General features: G+C 34.9%; 1 protein-coding gene across 1 annotated transcript; it reads right to left on the bottom strand.

Annotated features, from left to right (window-relative positions):
- Positions 1–1,828: 1,828 nt before the first annotated feature.
- On the bottom strand, positions 1,829–10,046 carry LOC110691382 (UBP1-associated protein 2A-like). The gene is made up of 6 exons (XM_021868307.1): positions 9,774–10,046; positions 5,611–5,731; positions 5,311–5,454; positions 3,864–4,060; positions 3,700–3,775; positions 1,829–2,733 (listed from the first exon to the last, which is right to left on the bottom strand). The coding sequence occupies exons 1-6, from the start codon at positions 9,902–9,904 to the stop codon at positions 2,374–2,376; spliced, it is 1,029 nt and encodes a 342-aa protein (XP_021723999.1). The 5' UTR covers positions 9,905–10,046; the 3' UTR covers positions 1,829–2,373.
- Between the last annotated feature and the right edge of the window lie 3,463 nt (positions 10,047–13,509).

Genomic DNA, 13,509 nt, shown 5'->3' with positions numbered 1-13,509 from the left:
CTTTTATTCATTGTTTTCTCCCTACTCTTAATCTTCGTAGTTTAGTTTCATATTCAAATTTACATATTGGTTACTTTATAATTTAGATTACATTAGTTAATTAGGAATAGAAAGACTCGTTTCTCTGTGGATTCGACCCTACTTCCCTATCTACATTAGTTAGAGGATTTAGGAATTACTTTTGATTTGGGGATACGACTTTACCCTGTCACTCAGTCAGATGAATTTTCCAACAAATTTTCCCTTTTTGGTGAAATTAGGGTTACCTGTGTTATTTATTATTGAGAGTTCTTCCTCCATTTACATTTGGAAGTTGGTTGTTCAAACACCTATTCTCTTTTGGACACATTTGGACACATGGTGTCTCTCCAACACATTTTGGCCTTCTTCCTCACTTCTAATCTTACACTCATATAGTTTCTTTCTATTAACAATTCTCTTATCTTAAATCTGTTTGATTCTAACCTTTACTGCACCTACAATTATTCTTCATCCAAATTCAGTTATACCCACATAATCTCCATTTGCATGATGTTCATAAATTGTGTGTCTTTGTTTTATGATATCAGGAGTTTATTTCTAACATGATTAAGTGTCAAAGTGTCATTAGTTTAACCTTTAATATAATCTGTAATAATGTAACATATGCTTTGGTTCAATGATTTGATGATAAATACTACCTCTGTTAAATGTTTTCTGCAACTTTTACTATTTTAGTCCGCTAAACATTATGTGCAACAAAAAAAAATTCTTTCATCTTTTAGTAAAAAAATACTAGTCAAATGTCGATTTTACCCTCATTTAAAAAATTAAAACACAATTTACTAACTATAATCAGATTTAATTAATCACTAATTTCTCACCCAATTTTTACCCCAACCAACCCAATCTAATTTATTAACTCTTCATCTTCAACTCAAGAACCCCAAAACCACCTTCATCTTCATCTTCATCTTCCCCTCTCTCTCCTCTTTCCATATCATTATCTCTCTTTTTCTTTCTCTCTTCAACTTTTAAGAAATTGAATTAGTGATGGGTTTGTTGAATTGTTGGTGATGATTTTGTAGTGGGTTTCCGTTGAATCTATGGGGGCTTTCATAAGAATGGTGGTGGTGGTTTTGTGGGGCTGATGGTGGTTTTTTTGGGGGGGGGGGGTTTGTGGGAATTTCGTGGGGTTTTCGTGGTTTTGTGGGGGTTTTCGTGGGGGGTTTTGTGAGAATGGTGGTTGTGGTTTTCGTCGAATCTATGGGTTGGTAGTGGTTTTGTGGGTGTTTCGTGGTGGTTTCGTGGGGCTGGTGGTTTTGTGGGGCTGGTGGTGGTTTATGGGGTTTCGTGAAAATGGTGGTGGTGGTGGTGTTCGCCGGACCTGAAATGGTGGGGGTTTCGTGGTGGTATCGTGGGGAGGTAGTAGTGGTGGTGAAGCCGGCGTTGAAGGCGGTGGTGGTGTTGGACTGTTGGCTGGTCTTGGTGGTGGCAGTGGTGGTCTTGGGGTGGTAGTGAGTGGTTGATTAAATATCCAAATATTCTCTCTCCACCTTAATTACATACCCCTAATATACATTAATCATCATTATCAAATTTTGCATCGTGTACCGCAAACCCTCCCAAAGTTGCAGAAAACATTCAACGGAGGTAGTAGATTGTTTGTTTGTAATTACTATTGCCATTATCTGACCAATCCCTATCTGCTATTTGCATCCTTAGCACCATTGCACCTATGTTCTGCCACAATCCCACAACAATTTATCAGAGTCTCAGAGGTAAGAATCTGTCCCTTTAATTAATCAAAAAAAAAAAAAAAAAAAATGCAATATATAGTCTGTTCTAATTAAGAAAAAAATAAAAGAAAATGCCCCTTTTATAATGCTTTCACTATTACACTCAACTGTTGGACCACAAATTCAGAAACATGGAGCATCTTCAACACTATGCTAGATTGCAAAATTAAATATTAAAAAAAAAAAAAAATTTAACTCTTCCCCTAGACGTCTAACTAATAATAGTACAAGATACAGTATAATCTAGGATTCTAACCTATAAGGAAAGCCCTCAAAACTCCCCACTATATTCTCTAAATCGCAATTATTACCGATGCTTCAATTAGCAAAAGACATTTATACTTTGATTGAATCAAAATTATAACTTACTGCCTACAGATACAGAAGCGAACATACTGAAGAAGTTGAGAAGAGCAGATGATAGATGCAGAAATCCTCAATTCGGCTCAAGCATATACCAAGACTGTAGAGAAAGCACGGGGATGTTCAAAGCTTGAATACCACACTGCAGCTGTATTGGCTCAAGCATATACCAGACTGTAGAGAAAGCACGGAGATGTTCAAAGCTTGAATACCACACTGCAGCTGTATTTGATCATTGTTTCCCCATGTAATATGGGTAGCCCTGCATGCCAACGGGCATAGAAGGTGGCATTCCATATGTGTCTTTCATGGGTGGTGGTGCATAAGAAATCTGGGATGGTGGTGGTCCTTGAGGATATGGCCCTGGTGCCATTGCAGGTGGAGGTGCAGCTGCTGCTGGAGGACTAGCGTAAGAGACGGGTGGGTATGATGGCATGTGTGGAGGGTAACTGTATCCAAGTGGTGCCTGTGGTTTCCCATGCTGTGGGTATCCACCTGCTGTAGGAGGGACCATAGGAGCTGCTGATGAGGGATATTGGTTTGCAGTTGTTTTGTTCTTTGTATCAGCATACTTCACTGTTATGTTCCGGCCCTGCATATAGCACAGAATATCATATTGATTTCTAGCAAGAAAGAATTCAACATTGAATGAAGCACAATAGGGTTTGATGCTGCTCAAGTCAAATACATATCAACTAAAGTCACCTATTACTGCAATAAAATTCTAATTAACAAAGGTAATTAATGACGATGGAGTTCTCAACAAGTAATGAGTAATTCTTGGGCAAGACAGTCTCACAATAACTTATTGTAACAAGTCATGTAGCACCGAGAAACAGATAAAGCCCCCTTAGGTCTCATTATACTAGTTTTTGCCAAAAGCAATTATAGTTGATTGCCACTGATTCTCTCTAAAGTGCTAATAAGTAATAACTATACACAACACTTGTGACTTGTCAGTTGAAAAAAGATGGAGATAAAGGGGTTAAAAATTTCATATACCGAAAGAAATCAACACAAACAAAAGCTTCTGTAGGAAACAGAACCCAAAGAGAAGGAAAAGTAATTTTGTACTGCAGTGATGATAGTAAGGTGCCACTTTTCTTGACATAGTCCGGTGAGACATATGCAAGATTGCAACCTAACTCCTACATCCTTTCTTTCCAGTGAGCAATTCAACAACAAAGAAGTACAAATTTCTATTCCTGTAAGTTCAGGCTTCATGCAATATTACTAAATTAAAAACATGGTTGCACAAATTTAAGGGAACAAACAGAAAGAGAAAGGCTTGGTGACTGTTGAGGCTGCTGAGCTAAAAGCGAAGAAAATCTAATTTGACATTATCTTATATCCACGAACGAGAAGGTGTTCAAAGGGCAAGTCCAGAATAATGTAGTAAAGCCTTCAGCTTAGAAAAATAAGTGAAATGCTTATGCAATAATGCTACTACAGCCCTGTGGTTTCAGCTAATAACACCTCTCACTAGAAGATCGCGCATTTAGATTTTAGAGCATAGAAGCAAACATAGAAAGACGTGAAACTTTCAGATATCAATTACCCCTAGAGTTCTCTCAGGGTCATCAAGGGCCTTCTTCGCAGAATCGACTGTCTTGTATGTCACAAACCCAAAACCACTGCAAAAGAAAAAAAAATGATCAGAGACATAAGAAACTGAAGCCTGCACAAAAGTAACTAAGAACAAAAAATTTAAATGAAGAATACCGAGACTTGTTTGTATCTTTGTCATACGCAACTGAACCTTCATCTATCTCACCATGCCTGCTGAAAAAACTGAGCAACATCTCAGTAGTGGTTTCTGGTGACAAACCTCCTATATAAAGTTTCCGCTGTGCTTGATCAGGTGCGGTGCTAGCACTACTTAAGCCTTCACAAGCAAGGTTGCAGACAGTCAAGCGGCCCTGAAGTAATGACAAGCAGGAGAGCAAATGAAAGACTGAAAACATACAAATATATATCATCTCCAGTCTCCACTAGACACAACTTTTAAGAAATCAGCAAAATTGGACTTTTTCAACAAGTCTTGTGTTTTAAACAAAGTAACCAACTCCCAACCAAATGAATGAATCCTTGAGGCCCTTGGGGTAATTTTGATAATCTTTACATGCCAGTGGAAAATACAACCGGGGCAAGATATTAAGTTATGTAGTCTCTTAATACAATTTTTTATTTTTTTAATTAATATGGTCAAGTAAACTTTAAGAGCAGGACCTATGGCAGAAGCAACCCAGCTTCGAAAATGATAAGGGAAATCCTCAATACATGATACATAAAATTTCTTCCATTCTTAATCAAAAGCCAAAAATATTTTTTGCAGGCTCCTATGCGAACTTTGGCCATAAATACTTGACTTATGTATAATTTAAAATTACATATAAAATAATTGATATTAGAAAATAGGCATTAAAATAAATCTAAAAAACTCTCACATGAATTATAAAAAGTATTACATTTGTAAAAATATACAATCAGAGTCTGTAAAGTTTGGCCACCAAAAAACATATATTGCTATACAAAATGGAACAGAGAAAGTAAATGTTATATCTCAGAACTTGAAACAATTTCCTGAAGGTGGGTCTTTCAAAGTTCCAGTAGATGTTTATATAAAAGAAGCTAAGAAAATGTATTCCAACACATATCATCAAAAGAATATTACCAGAACTCCAACAACACAAAACACATTATCAGCCAAGAAAGTAATCGTTTAAGGTTGTTGCAAGAATTTATAATAGACCCCCTATTATTCACACATTCTCGAGGAAGAAGCCAGCAACAATCAAGAACTAACCACAAGTGTCAAGTTGTTGAATTAGTTGTTAGGTGGTTACTGCAAATTAAAGGGATTCTGTTATGAACTTATGTTGAAGAGTAAGTGGCATTGTGGCAAGGAGTAGGAGTATAAATAGGGGAAGGCTTGTAATAATAAAGGAGTATATTGGATAAAGTACTGAGTGGAAACACAGGAATCACACCCTCGAAGTGCGATGATATTAGCTTGTATTGATTAATTTCAGTGATTAGATATACAGTGCAAGCCTACCCAATTAATCTTGCGTTCGGTCTTATTTTCCTAAATAGTGCATTAGTTTCATTAATTAACAACAAAAAAAAAAACCAAAAACAGAATCTGAGTTGTAGCAGTTGTACTCACATCAATTAATTTGCTAGATGCCTTTAGAGCATCCTGAGCTGACTCCATATTTTTGTAAGTAATAAAGCCATAACCGCGAGATTTGCCGGTTGCTTTGTCAGTGATCACAGCTCCTTCCTCAATATCTCCATGAACTGCAAATGCCTGAAAAGGAGAATTTTGAGCTTTACAAGCAACAGAACTAAATCAAAGGGAAGTGGTACCTAAAAGCATTAATTCAAATGTTTCAATTCACCCAAACATGTAACTATCACCCATCATGACACGCAAAACTGATCAGCAATCATACAACGCACTCACATCACACAAGGTTTCTGATGTAGTATTCCATGCCAAGCCACGAACAAATAGCTTTCTGTGAACAGGATCAGCACTTGCAAGACTCATAATTTCTCCTGCAACTGGAGAATATTTGGACCCTCTTCACGCCACACATGCAGGCAAACACACATGCACAAAGTCAATTTATTACACACAACTATAAGCGTAGATGTTCTACCATCACCGGCACAGACAAATTAATTTTGGATTTGCTTGATCAGACTTATTGACATAGATTCACAATTTATAAAATGATATGCATTAAGAGAATGAATTGAACAAGGAACCTATAGGCTGATACTAGTGCAATGTGTACCAAAAAAAAACTCCTTGATCCATGCTAGAAAATAAATTTAAAAAAAGAGGGGGGGGGGAGCAGTAAATGGATCTAGGAAATAAGATAGGCAATGACATAAATTGAGTCAATTCTCAAGCAGTAACTCAATACAACAAATCAATATATACAGTATATTAAAACTCAATGGCAAGGATTGTAATCTTGCCATTTATCGCCGATCTCGCCACGCGGATATCACCTACTATTACTATTCATAAATCAATGTTTTCTCATACAAATTTATAATTTATTAGCATTATTATTTGAACCCATAACCTCGTATTCATTAAAATTAAACTTTAACTAACCATCACTACAATGACATCTTATGATGATAAAATTGTATCAAAAAGAGTTATTCATGTTCATAAATTTTAGAATTTTAATTGCGAACTTATATTTGTTTATTTTAACAACAGTGTGATTATAAATTAATTTCATTTCTTTCGGTTACTCAACCATAATTCATATAGGTTATAGTTGATTAAAATATATAACCCAAAAATGCAAAGCAATTTTACAGGTTTTTTCTTTTTAAAAACAAAATATGTTTACTCGAAGGTATATATTATGATAGCTGAATAATAAAAAAAAATCTCTTTAACACACAAAAAAAAAAAAAAAAAAAAAAAAAAAAAAAAACTGAAACATTATAACATTTAGGTTGATGCATATTAAATAATGAATTTTGATGTTCAATTATTTTAAAAATATTTAACAAATGATATTTATCTTATAAAACTACCACTATATTTCACTTTATTTTGTGATAATTTTTTTATATACAAACAATGACCTGGGGCCAAAAACTGTTAGTTCAAGATATCAATCATCCACCTATTCTCTAAAAAAATTATATGCATGCCCACCTTTAATATGTTAAAAGCCTAAACAACCTCATAAAAGCACCTATATAAGGGATTGAACATTCGAGGCATGCAAACTTGAAAATCCTTCATATGTCTTTGCATTATTTGATCACATTCCATAATAAGTATCAAATAAAACTAATTAATTCCAGAAATGAAAACCTATGTCAGATTGTTAGGGAGAAACTACGCTTCATAATGAATATCCATTCTAAAAAGAGAAAATATATACTACGTATATTTTTTGTGTTTATCAAAGCTCACAAAAAAGAAAGATCAAGCCAGTTTTCCTCTTAAAGTCTCCATTGAGGAGCCAGACTCTTGAGTTTTAACTTCCATGGCTGAGCCCGCCCAACAAACGTAATCATATAAATCAATAAACTTTGCGAATCAAAATCATCAGCCATGATTGAGAGTTCTCTACATACACTTGCATAGATCAAAGCACGTCAATTGTTTCTATACTACTCCTTAGTATCTCTACCAGGATTTGAAGAAATCTAGTAAACTGACAAATAGCTCAAACTACATAGGCAGTATCAAGCCTGGTGGCTGGTATATAAGCACACATAATGTTGTAGATAGTTGATGCAAGCAAAAATTGCTTCATCCAAATTTTGTCTCTCGCTATTACTATAGAGAGAATGGGAATTTAAGCTGTAATGGCTTACAAAAGGAAAATTATTTAACATTTTCAACCACATCGAATCTAAAGCAGATTTATGTGTTTTATGAGAGCCATTGCACTATGCCCTCTCTATCTCAATATACATCCATCAATAATATCTTCATTATTCAGGTAAAATCTCTAATTGCGCAAAAGTTTCCATTGTTGTCTTTAGATTATCTATCTTCAAGTATGATGACCAACAGAAATATCATCCATAGCGCAAAGATACAACCTCGTCACTTAGGTGTTGGGCCATATCGTAAAGGAAAATCATTTAGTTAAGTGCAGTGTTTTTCAAAAATCCACAATCTTGTTTGAATCACATGTTGCAACCCCATATCACCTTGCATTGAATGTAACATCCGTGTTTCACTAAAAAGTTACTTGCGAGATTCCCCATGTATCCCCAAAAATGGCTTTCAGCCTCTACTAGTCTACACTAGCTATTATAATAGCTTACAGGTATTATTAATTCCTAGAATACTTTGCAAGTAACTTCGCACCACAACAACAATGACACGATCAGCACATCATTTCCGTTTTTCGCGACACCATGACCGTTCCTGGGGTTGCGACCTAAACCATGTGTTTGAACCATGAAACAATCCAAATTTAGCAAATTAATAATGAAGTATTCATTGCTATATATCTAAGTGAATTTAAATGATCAATATTTTACTATATATAACCACAGTTGACGTTATAAGATGCAAATATCTTATTACTAGTAAGATGTAACCAAAATTCATATGCCTTGAGATCATCTTAACTTCTCGACAACCTACCAAAAAGAAATTTCTTGTCTTTTATCTAAAGTTCCTTAATCTACTCCACATAGATTTAATATTCAAGGTCACCCCAAACTATGTAACCTTCATGCCAACCTAATGAAAATGAAAATTCAACGTATCAACTAATTCAATGATAACACAAATCGAAGGCTTCTTCACCATAAGTGGCAAATACCTTAAAAGTCAATGCACTCTCTAAGACTTCTTGACCAAAAGTGACAAATAACTCAAATTGGAGGCTTCTTTGCCAAAAGTGACAAATACCAAAAGTGACAAATAACTCAAATTGGAGGCTTCTTTGCCAAAAGTGACAAATACCAAAAGTGACAAATACTAGGTTAAGAATTATCCCTTTGAATGCTAATCTACATGCACATAAATTCTTCAAGACTTCCAACCACAATTCACTCTATAAGATGCATACATTTTAATCCATGTCTTGAGACCATATTAACTTCTCAACAACCTACTATCAAGAAATTTCTTGTCTTAATCTACTCCACAAGCATAATTATCACGCATGGGTCCTTATCTCTTGTTGCATGGCTTCATACCACTTCTTGTGATGCTCATTTCATTTAACATAACATCTTAGCCAACTTTTGCTCACTGCCTCATCTATAATCATAATATTACTAATTTTTTCTTGCATGTGATCTTAAATACACAATCAACAACGGTATTGCTAGCAACGAAATCTTAATTACACTTTAAAGCAAGCATATTTCAGATTTCTGAAGATTGGGAAGATCGGAAAGACAATTGAGAACAAAAGGAACCAAATCCTAACAAAAAAGAATGACATATTTTTATATTTGGCTCTTGACAGCTAACCTACTATCCCATTATAGATAACTGACTTCGAAAAATCGTGCTTGTACTTAAAAAGCTTAGACATGATCAAGAAGAGAGCTTAAAGTGTTACATAACACCCCAACATTACAACGCTCGTTAGTTATAGACCCAAATTCACCATTTTACGACACTGATTAAACCAACATATGATATACACATAATAAGCCCCAGACCAACTTTAAAGATATACTACTGGTTGAACCATGAAGCACTGAAACCCTAACTATTTTAAAGCTTATATTTATCAACATATTACAGTGTGGCAGTGTGCCCCTTAACATTCAATCTTTTCACAACCCCCCCCCCCCCAACAAAAAAAAAAAAAAAAAAAAAAAAAAAAACCTATAAAACTGTACAATTAAGTTTGGGTGTCACGTTACGAATGTCAACTAGCTTAATTGGTAGAGGCTTCGGGATTATATTACCCAAGCCGCGAAATCAAATTCCATCTAAATCAATGGGCGAAAATCCAATAACAACAGCTTGAACCTATACAATATATATTCAATGAAACAAGAAATAACACCAAACAAAACCCATTAAATTGAATAAAATTAATAGCATAAATCAGTATCTCATAACAAAAAGAAATTATAAAAATTAAGTAAAAAGAGTCTTACAACTTAGCAAGGAGATCAACCAACTGGGGTTTAGCAAGCGGTTCAAGCAAAGAACGAAGCTTTTCACCAGAAGCAGGAGAAATTTGACCATTTTCAACATCATCAAGCTTTCTCTTCTTCATGTCCTCCATCTTCTTCGCACGGCAAAGCTCTGCTTGTCTCGCTGAAGTCGGCGGCAGAGCGTGAATTTGGGGATAGTGAAGGAGAATGTGTAGTTTATTCCAGAGTTTGGCAGAAATTGGCTGTGACACTAATTGATGTATTCTTGTCAAATTGTGTAACATTAAAATTAAGACCCTTTTGTTGGGCCTTGATTGAAATATACTACTATACGTCTATACCTATTGGGCTATGAACCAGTTATGGCTCGGCTAAGCGCGAGCCAGACGCAGCCAGGCATGAGCCATGAAGGTGTGGAGTGCGTCGAGGCTAAGGTTAACGTGGACTACAACGGGCATGCTCCTTAGGCCTTAGAGCAAGTTTAGCCCCAAGTCTTAAGACTTAGGGTGACATCATCATTTTGAATCTTAAAACTTATGCTTAAGACTTTTCCCATTTTTCTTCAAAAATCTCAAGCAAGTCTCAAGTTGAGTCTTGAAATTTCAAGACTCAACTTAAGGAGATTGGGACCCACTTCACCCACCTCAATTTTATTTTTATTATCTCTTTTTTTTTTTTTACACTTTTCTACATATAATATGTCAAATGTTTAAAGTCTTAGGGCTAAAGTGATAAATTTGTGTAAGTCTTAGTGAGTCTTAACAAGAATTTGATGACATCATTTTCAATGGGGACCACCAAAAATGATGTCATATCCAAGTCTTAAGACTTGGGCTAAACTTGCTCTTAGCTTGAACTAAATGGGTTCAAATTCACTATTTACTTTGTTGGTGTTTTTGTTATGATTTCAGCCCAATTTGCTAAGGCCTTGTTTGGTAGTAAGCTTATTGGAGGTATATTAGCTTATTTGACTAACTTTAGCTGATTGACTAGTCAAACAAGCTAATATAAGTGTTTGGTAGAAAGCTTATTGAAAGAGCTTATTCCACTAAATAAGCTCTTTTTGAAAAAGCTCATTTTAGGAGCCTTTTCAATTAGCTTATTCATTAACTATTGTGAAATGACACTTATAACCTCATTTAATTTAAAATCCTATCTAAACTACCTACCCCACAATGTCATTTCACATACTCAATCACCTTTAAGCTATCATCTATTTACCAAACACTTTTATATAACCATTTAATACAATAAGTTAGTCAAATCAGTTAATAAAATCAGCTAGTCAAAATCAGCTAACTCAATCAGATTCAGCTTTCAGCTTTCTCCCAAACAGGGCCTAAGTCTTTTTATAGACTTGTTAAGTCTTATTTTTGGTTCCATATTTGACATGAGTTTTGTGGCTTCTAAGAGAAGTCTTATGAAATTATCTTGCGAGAGAATACTGAGCAATTGTGAGATAAAACACACGCACAAAATAGAGAGCTAAGCGAGGGTTTCAAAAGTGCTTCCATTTCAGTTTTTTTTCCAACACAACTTTTAGTCGCTTTTTTCCGAAAATTCATCCGTTAAATCGTGCTCAAATTTAACAACTTAATTCTAACATCAAGAGCCTATTTCGGACAATTGGATCGTCTTTTGAGCTCTAATTTGTTCAAAATTGTCTCTAGACAAAACTGTTGTGATTTGGGTAAATTGTACTCCTTTCACTCTCTAATTTTGATCTCTTATTGTTGGTGTTGGTGGTGGGTTGTGAATTCTTTTATAAACTAATTTGGAATTCTTTTTCCCTCAATTTATCAATAAGAGAAGTTAGAGTGGACTCCTTAAACATTCTTGTGATTTTTATCCTTCTTGTCGAAGGGCTTTTTCACGTATAATTCTTGTGTGTTGCTTGATATTGTTTCTTCCTAGTATTGTCAATGTTATTATTGTTCTTCTACTGCATTTGTTGCTAATTTGGTTGTGTAATATTAGAGTGTAAGAATTTTGGGTTGATTGGATTGAAATTTTGATTGACTATCTGTGTGTGACATTGTGGGTGTCGTAGTGACCTTCTTCCGATCCCTACATTTTAATCTAAGGCCCCATGTATTTCATTGCATATCTTTCATTATCCATCAATATAGATTATATAAAAGTTGATATGTGAATCTTGTACATTGAAACAATTCTGATAAGTACTTACATAACTATGTTTAGTCTTATGTATAAAAGTATCAATTTTTGTTAAAGCGGTGTAACATTGTAAAATGTAAAATTAGGGCACGTAAAGCAAAATCGAAGCGAATAATAGAATTTAGAAGTATAAAGATGATCAATATTCAAGTTTACAATTATACCCAAATGATATGTCCATTTTATATAGTAATTTACCCCCGTCCCTTGGTCTTAATTAATAGTGTTTTTGGCTATTTCGAGCCACTTTTATTGCTAATTGGTGTTTTCTAGTGTTTTCGTAGTCTTTGTTGAGTTTTGTAGGAAATTGCATCTTTGGAGCATTTTCTCGGGTTTTTCATGGAGCGACTACGGAAATTAGAAGAGCACGACCATCTTTGAAGCCCAAGACCGGTTAGAGTCATCGAGCCGGTGATTAAGGGCTCGGTAATCGGGATACCGAGGTATTTGGACCGAGTATTCAAGACCCGAAGAGGAAATCCGGATTGGACCGAGGAATCAAGCCCAATCGAAGTCCAAGCCTCGAAGAGAAGCGAGGGCCCGATTGGGCAAGCTAGCACGATCGGGTGCGGCATGCATTTGGTGCTGGTGCGTGGACTAAGGCGCGCCCAATCGTGCGAGCATCTAGCACGATCGGGCGACGCTGCTGAGAAGAAGCGCAAGGAAAAAGGAGCGCCCGATCGGGCGGCCTCTAGCCCGATCGGGAGCGTGTTTTTCTCAGACCTAATTAGTTTAGTTTTAATTTTTGTTTTAAGGAATGTTAAAGTACGAATTATTTACGTAATTTTGGTTTACCTTCTTTTTTAGATTTTCTCTCTCTACTTAGGATATTTCTCTCTCTTAAATTCTCTCTCAACTTTTGTTCTTAATTACTTCCATTAATTCAGATTTCCTTTGGTAACAATTTCTTCTCCTTTAATTTCAGCTATTTCAATTACTTCTTTGATTATGTTTTGTTTTATTTATTTGATTAGTTTAGCTATGATTATGTCTGAATAGTTTAATTCTAGGGTTTATGGGGATCCATAATTAATATGAAGGGATAATTTGTTATTATTGATTATTGGTATTGCATGATAATTTCTTATTGAATTGTTTTAATTCTTTGCAATTAGATTATGAATCGAGCAGATGTAATTTGATTGTGAATGTTAAGAAATATTGAATTGATGAATCGAGCAGATGTTAATTTAATATTAAAGGCTATTTTTAATAGGAACTTAGATCTAGTAAATTGCGAGAGCCTGTTAGATCTATGTTGATTAATAAATTGCAAGAGCCTGTTGATCATGTTATTTGTGCAATGTTGATTATTAGTTATTATGTTTTATCCCGGAATATTAATTATTGGTGAACCTGTACCCTAGGCCTTCTTATTATTGTTTTTCTCCTTAAACTTATTCTTCGTAGTATAGACTTTATTCCCAAAAATATTGGTTACTTAGATAATTTAGATTATAATAATAAATTAGGAGTAAAAAGACTTGTTTCCCTGTGGAGTTCGACCCTACTTCCCTATCTACTTTAATTAGAGGACTTAGGTATTTATTTTTTATTA

This window comes from Chenopodium quinoa, unplaced genomic scaffold, assembly GCF_001683475.1.
Source record: "Chenopodium quinoa cultivar QQ74 unplaced genomic scaffold, ASM168347v1, whole genome shotgun sequence".
Classification (NCBI taxonomy): domain Eukaryota; kingdom Viridiplantae; phylum Streptophyta; class Magnoliopsida; order Caryophyllales; family Amaranthaceae; genus Chenopodium; species Chenopodium quinoa.
The sequence above is the reverse complement of the archived record's forward strand: the minus strand, read 5'-3'. Positions and strand labels throughout refer to the sequence as shown.